We start from the raw sequence: 13873 nt of genomic DNA on the forward strand, positions 1-13873 counted from the left end.
TCAGTTGTAATTTTTTAGCATAACTATATTTTTATTAACGCTATTTATTTTTTGTATTTTTGATTTGAAGCACAAAGATGAACTGAAAGCCCAAGAAACCAGAGAGGAGAGTGGGAAGCTTAAAAAACAAATCTATGACCTTTCTCAGGTAAGCAAGTCCTGATCTATGACTTACAGTGAGCAATGCCCAAGGCTTCCATAATGTGAATATTATAAGCAGTCACATTGTCCCTATTCCCAGCATCTGTATTAAGTTTTGACTATTTTTCTTAGGTCATGACTTTGGATAATTGTTCAAATATTTTTTTATATACTCGAGTATAAGCCGAGAATTTCAGCCCATTTTTTTAGGCTGAAAGTGCCCCTTTCGGCTTATACTCGAGTCATTCCCAGGGGTCGGAAGGGGAGCGGCAGCTGTGTAATCATACTCACCTGCTCCTGGCGCGGTCCCTGCACTCCCTGCATGTCCCTGGTTCTCTGGGCGCTGACAGCTTCTTCCTGTATTGAGCGGCCACATGGTACCGCTCATTACAGTAATGAATATGGACTCGACTCCACTCCCATAGGGGTTGAGCCGCATATTCAATACTGTAATGAGCGGTACCATGAGACCGCTCAATACAGGAAGAAGCTGTCAGCGCCTGGAGAACCAGGGACCTGCAGGGACCGCGCCAGGAGCAGGTGAGTATAAAAGGGGCATATTCACCTGTCCCACGTTCCACCGTCGGCGCCACTCCTTCTTCCGCGTCCTCTGCAGTGACGCTCAGGTCAGAGGGCGCGATGATGCGATTAGTGAGCACGCTGCCCTCTGCCTGAACTTCAGTGCGGGGGACGGGGAAGACACCATGGCGCTCAGCTGTGGAACGGGGAAGGTGAGTATAGCAAGTGCCGGGGGCCTGAGCGACGAGAGATGAGTATGTGATTTTTTTTTTTTTATCGCAGCAACAGCATATGGGGCAAATATCTCTATGGAGCATCTTATGGGGCCATGTGCAGCATTATGTGGGGCAAATATTTCTATGGAGCATCTTATGGGGCCATGTGCAGCGTTATATGGGGCAAATATCTGTATGTGGCATCTTATGGGGCCATAATCCGCATTTGTGCAGCATTATACGGGGCAAATGTGTCTATGGAGCATCTTATGGGGCCATAGTCAGCATTTGTGCAGCATTATATGGGGCAATTGTCTCTATGGAGCGTCTTATGGGGCCATAATCAGCATTTGTGCAGCATTATATGGGGCATATTTTAATATGGAGCATCTTATGGGGCCCATCATAAACTGTATGGAGCATTATATGGGGCTCCTGATTCAATATGGATATTCAAAAACACTTAACCTACTGATGTCTCAATTAATTTTACTTTTATTGGTATCTATTTTTATATTTGACATTTACCAGTAGCTGCTGCATTTTCCACTCTAGGCTTATACTCGCGTCAATAAGTTTTCCCAGTTTTTTGTGGCAAAATTAGGGGTCTCGGCTTATACTCGGGTCGGCTTATACTCGAGTATATATGGTATATAAATATTCAGAGGCTGAATTAACAAGAAACGCTTAGTTGGATTCAGACACGGACTCACCAGGAGTGCGTTCTCCATTTGTGGCCACTGCCGATCACATAAACTCTGGAGTCGTATGTATGTGTGACACTGGCCACAGTCAGTATAGATACCTGGGCATCCATCCATCACAGAGTCATTGCAAAAAAAAGTATACCTCCAAGGTTATCATTTATTTTATTTTTTTTGGGGCTCTATGTATAGGAAATTGCACTATACAGTTAGAGTAATCAGTGTGTTGATATTTTTTTTTCTTCCATAAATCACTGGGACATGGGAAAATAAGCAACTTTGTAATATATCTTATCAGAGAAATCTGCTTCTTTCTCTCCAGGACTGATCAGTCATTCTCAAAATTCTCAATTCCAGGTACAATCTGTATTCAGTGAAGACCGGTTGTTCCATTCCTGAGATAGGAGATGGCAGTTGGTGCCGATAACATTCTATGTAGGGGAGAGGGGGGTGGAATTCTACATAGAATGTTATCGGCACCAACTGCCATCTCCTATCTCAGGAATGGAACAGTCTGTCTGCACTGAATACAGATTTTACCTGGAATTGACATTTTATTTAAATGACTGATCAGTCCAGGGGGAGCAGATTTTCTGATAAGATATTTTACAAAATTGCTTATTTTAACATATATTCATTTTTAATAAAACAATAGTACAACGGTTACGCTTTAAGCAAATTGTCTGGTATATGGCAGCGTATGATAATGTTAAATATAGATTGGGAAAACCTCCAGGTGTATACTTTCCGCTAAGTGCATATACACAGCATGCAGTGCCTTATATAAGGCAGCTGTCTCTTATCTTAAGTATCGGGGCTGTGACCAGTGAACTGTAGCACACCAGGCAGGTTCCCTATATTTACACTGTACATGCTTCACTACGTGTATTATTTACTTTGCGATTCGCACTCGGAAGTTCTGAAAAGATCTTTCATATGTGTGCATACATTGTAAGCAACCTACATAACTGTACATGGCTTGTTTAGATTCTGATACATCGAATGCATATTATTCCTTATTACCTTTTGTCTCCATTCAGAGTTAACTCCTAAGCCTAACAAATGGGCAATCCCTGTATGTGTGCTCAGAACATATTAGCACGCCCAAGATACTCGGATAACACGTTACTCGAGCACGTTCGCTCATCACTAGCCATCACGCCTCCGTCATGACAGATATGTAAAAATAATTGTTACGGAAAACCGAATAAGTGTTAACATGTATTTTAGTTGTCCTTTGTGGTCATAAAATATAAAAAAATACATATTTCCTTTTATTTTCCCAATGATAATGGAAAAAGTAGAGTAGGAAAATTATATAAAAATTAGGCCCCATATATCACAATAAAAGATTCCAAAAATTATTTTAATTTCCAAATGAAATAAAAGCTCCTTAAATCGCATATTCGACAAACCCCAAAAGTGTGCCTTGCCAGAAAGCGGTGAAGATGGAGTGCGTCCTATTGTATTCAGGCTCTATCCAGTCTGCCAGCTACAGCTTATACTGAGCGGTGTGAGATCTCTGCAGGAGCAGAGAGGGAAGGAGACTAAGGCTATGTGCACACGTTCAGGTTTTTTCGCCATAAAAACGCTATAAAAACTCAGGATGCATAATGTATGCATTTTTAATATAATTTAGAATGCATTCTGCATGTTTTTTGCACATGGTGCGTTTTTTTCCGCGAAAAAAACGCATCGCGGTAAAAAAAAAAGCAGCATGTTCATTAATTTTGCGGATTTTCCGCGTTTTTCCCGCAATTCTATGCATTTGGAAAAAACGCACAAAAACCGTGGTAAAATCGCGGTAAAAACGCATGCGGATTTCTGGCAGAAATGTCCGGTTTTTGTCAGGAAAATTTCTGCCAGAAATCCTGACGTGTGCACATACCCTAAGGGGCCGTTAATAAGGCTACCGGATGTTCAGAGCTTTCTCGAGTTTAAGAGGCTATTTTACATTATGTGTGCAGTTTGCATTGTGAAACCTGATGATCGATCCAACGGTCATACATTTAGACAGCATGTGCCTTAATAAGGACCCTGAGAGATAGTGACATGCACACATTTATGCATAGTTCACATAAAGCGGGTCTCCTAGACTTGTAATGCCCATTCACTGTGCATGGGCTGACAAACCTTTCCCTATAGGTGGTACATTTTTTAAAAACATTTTATGGGAATCATAGACACCCTTGCCCAAAAATTGACTGGCTGTAGCAGAAAGGAACCTTGTAACCCTGGTGATCTAGTGGCGGTGGATGATAAGTGGAGGAAGGCCTCATTAAAATCTAGGCCCAATTTAAAGGCGCGGGTCTCCTAGACTTGTGATGCCCATACACTAAGTGCATGGGCTGACAATCCCTGTTGGAAATGCCCAACTTTTCTACGATATAATGAGGGTGCTGCAGATCTTCAAAAATGTGTTTTGTTTTGTTTTTTGTGTGGATGTTGTTTTGAACGTCCCATTTACATGCATCATACTCTAAATTGCTGCACAAATGCAAAAAACTGTGCTTCAATTGCGTTGCAATTCCACCATGTGTGAATGTGTTCGTTATCGTCTGTGATGGACATGCCCAGACGTACAGGTTGTGCCGCTTTCCCCTCCATACCATCACAAAGTGTATCTCCAGTGCTGAATTATTCATCTCTGGAACTCCGTGTATTAACAAGGGACTGGTAAAGAATTACCAAGACTATGAATTCAAAGAAAATTCCCTCTAAAAGTTACGCACTACTTGCAAACATCAAAATAAATGGTCTCTGGGGGAAAACATACAGGCTATTCAACACGGGACACCCAGCTAACGGACATAACCCATGGATGGGCTGTGTCCCCTAACTGTTAGCGGCCCCTGCCTTTCCCCACTGTATGAGCAGGAGCTGATGTATTTTATACTGTATGTTGTAATGTACAAAAAAAAGTGAAAACCGCAGTTTTATTTCATTGTATGTTTTAGATGGCCCAGACAGGTCATACAGTGACTACACGTGAGGCCATGTTCCTACCATTCGTGTAGTCTGTATTAGGCATAAGTAATGGATAAAGCTGATCGCAGCTATTCTGCCGCAATGACCTAAATATAATGATTTTTTGCTTCTTCTGGGCCTGTATGCTTTTGGCATGTCTACCTCGCGAGGACGGCTCCAACAGATATGAAATAACACCTATATTGCTCCCTTGACTAAAAATCACGACAATATTTAAAAAGAAAAAAATTCAATGAACCTGTTATAATAATATAGAAATAAAATGGGTATGACATATTACAGATATGGAGAAAAGGTTCCAATCAATGTGTTCCACTATTGAGCCATTGCTAAAGCTAAATGCCATCAGTGTACATACACCTGAAGATTGAATCCCGTAAAGAGAATCTGTCGCCAGGTTTTTGCTACCCCATCGGAGAGCAGCATAATGTAGGGGCAGAGAACCTGGTTGGGGCTACATGGCAGCAGATTTAAGTCATCTAGTGATAGTCTGCTGATAAATCAGTGCTTTTCTACAAACTACAGTAAAAAGCTAATCATGCTGCTCTCCGATTACGTAGTAAAAACTTGGTGACAGATTCCTTTTTTTAAGGATGGTTGATTTTTCATTTTTGCAGTTTAGATTTTTCTTCCATCTCTTCCAAGGACCATTGTGTTATTTTTTGGGAGGTTGGCATAGCTGTATGAGGGCTTGTTTTTGTGCTTAACAAGTTATATTTTCTGCTAATGAACTGAAAAATAAATTCCAAATGGAAGAAAATGGTGGAAATTAATGCAATTCCACCACTGCTTTTTTGTTACGTTTTTGCCAAATTTATAAGGTTCTTTTTTGTCCATTATCACCATATAGGATAAATGTTTTTACACTTCAATGGGCAATAACAATCTGTTTTGTTTGTTTTTTTTTACATTTTGCTAATGGTTTGGGGAACAAGGAGGAAATACATACTGATAGCGGCTCTTATTGGGACAAAACATCACACAATTTGTGGTGGTAATAAATCCACACTTTACAAAATTAGTAGTGTCCTATGACACCAGAGGGCTTCAAAGGAATAATATCTTGGTTGACATGTAAGCCATCAGGAGGACACGTCCCACTGTGCCGATAGGCTCTGAACCGGCAGCGACCTCCTTGGGTATCTTTTTTAATGCAGCTGTCGCTCATGACAATGCGATTTAACATGTACAACTGATTAGATCAGAACTAGGTCTGATGGATGAATTTCTCTCGGGTGCTGGCAGCGTAATACAGCTGGCGCCTGTGCTAGACGGAGAGGGCAAAGAAAACACTTTTGCTATTTGCTTGGGTCCTTAAGTAGTCTATGGATACTGTTGGTGTGTGACAATGAAAAACTGCAAAAACAAGATGTCATTAGAGCCTTATTGGTATTTTTTTTTTTTTCTTCTTTTTGAAGGAAAATTCAGACTTGAAACGAACCCTGCTGGAGACACAGACAAACATCTCACTTCTACAGACTGATCTGGACAGGCTGAAAAGTGACTTTACGGATCAGCGGGCACAGCATGAAAGGTGAGGAACGTAGGGAGCTTGGCGTTGACCAAACATTCATTGTTTCTGTGGTTATTCTCGTGGTATGGTTATTCTGACGCCATCTAATATAGCAAGCACAAGAATCAGAGGATAAGGAAATCGGGGTAATAACACGCCTCCATTGCTCCACCTACTATATCTGTAATGTTATCTGATCAAGGGGAGTGTCAAATGTAAAAATAGCTGCCAGCAGAAGACGCATTACTCACTTGTTTGCCTACTGTTCTAGTGCCAGGGATCCCAAGATCTTTAGCCGCAGCAGTCACATTTTAACATGATGTGTCATTGATGCTGGCATGAAAAATTATAGGACACCGTAGGGATGCCACTTATTTTACATCCACAGTGGTGAAGTGCCATGCTAACACTAGTGCTGGACACAGGAGCACTAGTGCTACGATGGCAGATAAATAATTTAAGTAGTGAGTAATGTGTGTTGTTTTTTATTTCAGTACATATTCTGCTTCAAATTTTATTGAATTTCTGTAGTAGATGAAAAGCACTTTATTTATAGATTTGAACTGTAATTTTCGCTCCCAATAATGGTAGGTTCACATGAGTATGTACAAAATGGTTCAGCTTCATCCAGAAAAAGTGAAATATATATACATATATGTATATGTGTATGTGTGTGTGTGTGTGTGTATATATATATATATATATATATATATATATATATATATATATATATATATATATATATATATATATATATATATATATATATATATACTCCAATAAATAGATAAAAAGATGAGGGCACTCACCAATCTTCTCAGGATATAAACTTTATTGAAAAAAAGTGTTCATGTTAATTCCATGGCCGGAGCTACTAGAGCCTTAGCTCTTGTGAGCAGGGAAGAACCAAGACGACGGCCGTTTCGTGCTGTGCCTGCACTTCTACGGGTCAATTGACCCGTAGAAGTGCAGGCACAGCACGAAACGGCCGTCGTCTTGGTTCTCCCCTGCTCACAAGAGCTAAGGCTCTAGTAGCTCCGGCCATGGAATTAACATGAACACTTTTTTTCAATAAAGTTTATATCCTGAGAAGATTGGTGAGTGCCCTCATCTTTTTATCTATTTATTGGATTATTTATGACTTTGGCAGAGGAGCACCCCAAGCCAGGATTTACGGGCTGCTGTGATTAATGCTGGATCATTATACATCCTGTAGTGGTAAATTTAACTTTGCAGGCAGTGCCACCCAACATTTCTTTTTTTCCTTCTGGATATATATATACACTCACCGGCCACTTTATTAGGTACACCATGCTAGTAACGGGTTAGACCCCCTTTTGCCTTCAGAACTGCCTCAATTCTTCGTGGCATAGATTCAACAAGGTGCTGGAAGCATTCCTCAGAGATTTTGGTCCATATTGACATGATGGCATCACACAGTTGCTGCAGATTTGTCGGCTGCACATCCCAAAGATGCTCCATACAAGGCAGGATGGATCCATGCTTTCATGTTGTTTACGCCAAATTCTGACCCTACCATCCGAATGTCGCAGCAGAAATCGAGACTCATCAGACCAAGCAACGTTTTTCCAATCTTCTACTGTCCAATTTCGATGAGCTTGTACAAATTGTAGCCTCAGTTTCCTGTTCTTAGCTGAAAGGAGTGGTACCCGGTGTGGTCTTCTGCTGCTGTAGCCCATCTGCCTCAAAGTTCGACGCACTGTGCGTTCAGAGATGCTCTTAGGCCTACCTTGGTTGTAACGGGTGGCGATTTGAGTCACTGTTGCCTTTCTATCAGCTCGAACCAGTCTGCCCATTCTCCTCTGACCTCTGGCATCAACAAGGCATTTCCGCCCACAGAACTGCCGCTCACTGGATTTTTTTTCTTTTTCGGACCATTCTCTGTAAACCCTAGAGATGGTTGTGCGTGAAAATCCCAGTAGATCAGCAGTTTCTGAAATACTCAGACCAGCCCTTCTGGCACCAACAACCATGCCACGTTCAAAGGCACTCAAATCACCTTTCTTCCCCATACTGATGCTCGGTTTGAACTGCAGGAGATTGTCTTGACCATGTCTACATGCCTAAATGCACTGAGTTGCCGCCATGTGATTGGCTGATTAGAAATTAAGTGTTAACAAGAAGTTGGACAGGTGTACCTAATAAAGTGGCCGGTGAGTGTGTGTATATATATATACATATAATTTTTTTTTTTTTTTTTTACAACAGCCGCTATTATTCATTTACAAGACCATTTAGATTCCTATGTTAGAGAAATGCAATGAATCCATAAAAATCGGATGCTATACTGTCACCATGTGGATTTTTTCTTTTTACACACGGGTTTGGTCAATGGAAAAAAAACATCGCTCTCCTGCGCTGCCTTATTGGATAACATTGGTCCAAGTTTGGTCCCTTTTTCCATGGATAGCACTCTGACCGAAAATACAGTCATGTGAACGCGCTCTAACAGAAGCTAAATAATAATCTTGTAGATATTTTTCTTAATGGCTAACAAAAAATAAGTGATATTGTGAAGCAAGCTTTCCAGATTAGTTGGGTCCCTTCATCTGGCATGGGATTGGCATGCCAGGCATGGTATTGGGCATACTGGGCATGGTACCGGGCATGGTATTGGGCATACCGGGCATGGTATTGGGCATACCGGGCATGGTATTGGGCATACCGGGCATGGTATTGGGCATACCGGGCATGGTATTGGGTACTCCATGCCTGATTAGCAGACCTAAGCTGTCTTGAAAGCTTGCTTTACAATATCATGTATTGTTTTTTTTTTACTCATTAAGATGTATCATATCTACAAGATCAGGCCAAGGTCATTCAGTATTTGGTCAGTATTTTACCTCAGTATTTGTAAGCCAAAACCAGGAGTGGAACAATTAGAGGAAAAGTATAATAGAAACATATGCTCCACTTCTGTATTTATCACCCACTCCTGGTTTTGGCTTACAGATACTGAGGTAAAATACTGAACGTGTGAACGAGGCTTCATTTTTTTTTTTCTGAGATCAGTTAATATTCACTTCAACTGGCTAACATAGTATCAAAACTTCCTTTCTTATAAATGGATTTTTGGGAATATCTGACAGGGCAGGATAGGTTAAAAAATAAAATGACAAAATCCTAATGTAATCCTCCATTATACGCAGTGTGTGTGCATACAGAAATGAGTGAGAGAGCTGTGGGAAAGCTCACATGATGTAACTGGATAACAATATAAGGGAGTATAGACTAAATGGAGGGATTATTTAGGTTGTGTGTTTGGAGCCATCTTCATGAACAGCTACTTCCAAGGAAAAAGGATGTTGTATTTGTCTACACATGTGTAGAGAAGTCCTGGTTTAGTGTGCGATTTGTTTGCTCTGCTATTGATAATGATGTATTCGGCTACACACACCACATTCCATGTATACGCCGGGGAAGCTCCCAGCGTGTGTTTCGAGTGTGTGTTCAAGGTGTCGCTCAAGAAAATGTCCTTTGGCTTCTATTTGGCAGATATATGTGCTAATATGCTGAGAAACAAAAATGGGCTATTGTAGTAGACAGCTATTACATACCTTGTGATCCAGTAAAAAAAAAGTACACTGTGACGGCGATGGATGGCACCATGCTGCAATAATCAGAAGCGTCTTTAAAGGTCCCGATGTGTATATACATTAAAGACCCTAAATGTAATGCCAGGCTAAACCAAACCTGTAAATCCATTTTCTTATAAAACAGAGAGAAACTACTGCTAAAGACCATGATAGACGAGAGCACCGGGTACAGCAATCAGATTCAGTTGCTCAAGTGAGTAAGATATATTTATATATATTTTTTTGTTTTACCTTATTTTGTGTCTTTTTAAAGGGAACCTGTCAGCCTGGTTTTACGTATGGAAGTGGTAATATGATTGTATATGCGCTTGTCCCCAAATAAAAATGAAACTTTTTTTTGTAGAGATACTGTGCCAGTTAAGAAAAATCTAGTGTGAAAGCCGTATACAAATCGGGTTGGAAGTGCACTGGGGGCTTGTCGATACTGGTGGCTTCTGCTAAGTGCATTGACACACCCCCACTGCACTTCAAGCTTGATTTGCATGTGATTTCCATATTAGGTTTCTCATGCCTAGTGCATCAGACCTCTGCAAAAAAGTTGTCATTTTTAAGGGAAACAATTGCCTATACAACTATACCACTACTCCATATGTAACAATGTGCTGGCAGGATCCTTTTTAATATACATTAATATTTTATTTAATACCGGAGTAATTAATAAATCTTCACAATCTACCTTGGGTTTTGAGTGGTTTAGGAAATTGTGGGAATCGGATGACATCTCCTGTTATGCGGTACCGTACGGGTGTTTATAGATGTCTGAGACTTACTAGATGTTTGTGCTCTACACTTGCAGCGAGGCCAACAAGTCCCTGTATGACAGTAATGACAGCATGCGGTTTGCACTAACTAACATTGAAAATGAAAAAAAACGGGTAAGTTGCATTGAGTAGAATATATATGTACAATGTAAATGTAAGGCTTCGTTCACACTTGTGGAGTTGTCAGTTTTACCAGATGAAAAAAAGGCAGGCCACCTTACATAAGATCACCGGAGCCCGTTAGCCAGTGGGGCCAGTGTCGTGGTTAATTATTCCTGCTAGACGTCTGTTCTTCTCTTCCTAGAACACAACAGCAGAATTCTGAATTCTTTGTATCTCATCAGTCGACATTAAATATGGCTATACTTGGGTAGAAAATCCACAGCACTCAGATCAGTAGCAGAAGCTGAGTCTTTTATTCATTGAATACGGCAAGCTTTATGAGTGTTTTTCCCTAGAAGGTTGCTTTAAAAAATCTCATGCGAGTGGAAACGTTGATGGTAAGTCTTCATTGCCACTTATGTATAGTTCCCATATGGCACAAGTGTCATTCATCTCTAGTCCAGGTATCTTCAAAGTTTTATACAACGACTGCTGCTTAATTTCCCAGTGATATTAACTCTCCAGACATAAGCGTAGGATCCTGCTCAATGGTAGTAATTTTCTTGAAATGGAGCGTTTTGAGGTTTCTTTCCTGGAGATTACAGATTAAACATGCAGTTGGCTTTTGTTGTTGTTGGCGTGTAAAACTCATTTTAGGGCATATTCACACATAACAGATTTGGTGCAGAAATGTCACTGTCCCAATTTTGTGCATGGGGTTTGCAGACGTTAATGTACATGCTGCAGAAGAAACTCCATTCAACCCTACAGGGAACTGATTTTCACATGCAACGAATCTGCCATGTGTGAACATACCCCGTTTTGGTGACGTTTCCAGGTAGGACCTGCGCCATGGTATAAAGGGAAGCATGCGGTTTCTGATAACACTTTCCTCCTCCTTTTTCAGCATTCCTCCCCCAATCCTCCAAAGGATGCTCCTGTGATTACCTATAGCAGGTAGGATGGAAATCTACAACTAGCATCCATAGTAATAAGACAAGCTGTGGGATTCAAAGCAGAATGTAATCTGTGCAGATTGATGTCCCAATTGGTCTTGAGTATTTTTTTATCCTATGAATTTACTGTTCATCTTTTTGAAGCTTTGTTTTTGTATTGGTCCCTTGCATAGGAAAAATTAGGTCACTTGGCCCAAGAGTCTGTTGCTATGAAAACATGTTGGTCTTTTTTACAAAGTGTTTTTTTGTTTTTATTTTAAATTGAATAAAACCATAAATAAAAAATAATTAATCCATTTTGTGCTCCTCCATCTTGGACTTCTATATACTAAAGGTGATTTTATATATACAATGAGCAATTTAATTATTCAAGTCTGGATTTCCCATACTGGATGTAATCAACTATACCCATAATAGTGTTCCTTATATCTGACAATCCGTTATCGTATTTATTCTCATATGTATTTTATGGGCTTTGATCAACAACATTGGCCCACTATCTACACAGATTTACCTGCTGATGGCATTGAAATAAATTCTTATATTTTGGGGGACTTTGGCGTGCCTTGCTTCTTTCTATGCTTAATTAGTCGGTTATGCATGTCATATTGCCTGGCGCACAAAGAATTGATTTTGTAAGTGGGCAAGACCTTTAAGTGTACCTACCATTTGGGAAAACTTTTTACACATTTTCAGAGTGGTGCAAAATGCTAAACCCCATAACACCGACCCATTTATAATTCTTTGTGGATGTGTATCATACACGTACATCAGGTGTGGGTGTGTGTATGCAGTGGGCTCAGCCACTGTAAGGTACTCATTCATCGCTTTTTTGTTTTGTGCAGTTTATATTATATTAAATTTGGCATCCTTGTTTAACTTTCCTCAAAGGTATTCAGCAGACGATGATCCATATACCAAGTATTCTGATGTCGCCAGCTGGGCCAATAGATGTAAGGACAGTGGCGTGTCCATGCCTCGAAGCCTTGGGTATAGTGACATAGACTGCTCTGCCAGTGACTTTGGGAGCGAGCACAGCAATAGCTCTGAAGAGCCCTGGGAAGGGAGCGTTTCTTATATAAATTCTGAAACAGAGGTAAATCTATACCATTCCTGGCACCAGGCCGCTCACAATCAGTCGTCTTCCTCCTCCTGACGCACACACAGGACTGCATCTGCCAGGAGCAGGAGGCAAGATGGTGTCATTCGCTAAGGCGCAGTACTGTTTTCTAACCGTACACTCAGCAATCCTGTTTTTGACGTGCGCTGTGCACACTGGCGAGTGGCAGTGTGTCGGTGTGGGAAGAGCTTGTATGACTGTCTGTTCAAAGCCTTTGGCTACCTCCCAAACCACAGAAGCGCCATGTCTTCCTACGTTTTTATTGATGCAGTGCAGGTGGACTAATGGTCCTGGCACTTGCCTGTGAGAGGAACGCCTTATACAGTGAGGGGAAGTTAGAAAGACTGTACACCTTCCAGGAAATGTAGGTGCTGAAATGATTGGAGATGATATAATTTCTGTTGGGCCTGATTACAGCCCTTACAGATAATGTCAGCTGCACCCAATTCACAACAGGCCTTATGGAAGGCACTTGGTCCTTCAGAGCCCCGATTAGCCATTTGTCAGCCAGAATATGACCTGCGTAGAGGCTGAATATACAGTATATTGTTGGTATCAGATGCAGGACATCTCTACACCACCCTATCTTACGGTCCATGATACAGAATGATGGACATTGTGTGTAAACACTGGTTATACCCATTGTGGATACTGCAGCCGCAATCAATACACGTTTCCCCCTAAGTATGTGGTTGACATTATGCCTCCAGCTTCCCACTGTGAAAATCTGCACGGTAAATCCAGTGTGTATACGCCGTGTCTGAAGATACTCTTACTTAGACTCTGACAACCAGTTGTTATATTTGTAAAATAAGCCACAAGTGTCTTATACATGTGGATGTCCTCTGAGGCTGCACCTATTTGGTGAGCTTGCAGTGAACCTTTTTTTTTCAGAATTATCATCTGAGAACTGTAATTTTCAGTAGTGCAGTGTGAAAATATAATAAAAACAAACCAGGTACACAGTGTGTGGCGTATGTGTCTGTATGCAGTGTATTACCTGTTAATACGTGTGTGGTTTATTGCAGTTATATATTTGGTTTATTCACTGCTGGTATATAGTTTGTGTGCAGCTTATTCATTGTCAGTACATGTGTATATTATTTTTTCCCCGCTGGCATGTAGTGTTTTGTTCATTTCTGTCGTGTGTGTGTGTTTTTTTAATAAACAAGCTCCCCCATGAAGGCTTTTTTATATAATTCTGGATATGTGCATTTAATGTATTGTATATGTGTTA

At 40.7% G+C, this 13873-nt stretch overlaps 1 protein-coding gene across 1 annotated transcript in view; it reads left to right on the forward strand.

The window, feature by feature from the left end:
- The window catches only part of LOC143775438 (ras and EF-hand domain-containing protein-like), a 56191-nt gene that overhangs the window by 28388 nt on the left and 13930 nt on the right, over window positions 1-13873 (forward strand). The window contains exons 5-10 of the mRNA XM_077263571.1: window positions 71-148; window positions 5986-6101; window positions 9822-9890; window positions 10494-10572; window positions 11468-11517; window positions 12408-12612. Of these exons, the coding sequence (XP_077119686.1) occupies window positions 71-148; window positions 5986-6101; window positions 9822-9890; window positions 10494-10572; window positions 11468-11517; window positions 12408-12612 (597 nt within the window). The remainder of the gene's footprint in view (window positions 1-70; window positions 149-5985; window positions 6102-9821; window positions 9891-10493; window positions 10573-11467; window positions 11518-12407; window positions 12613-13873) is intronic.

Source organism: Ranitomeya variabilis, chromosome 5 (genome assembly GCF_051348905.1).
Source record: "Ranitomeya variabilis isolate aRanVar5 chromosome 5, aRanVar5.hap1, whole genome shotgun sequence".
In the NCBI taxonomy this organism is placed as follows: domain Eukaryota; kingdom Metazoa; phylum Chordata; class Amphibia; order Anura; family Dendrobatidae; genus Ranitomeya; species Ranitomeya variabilis.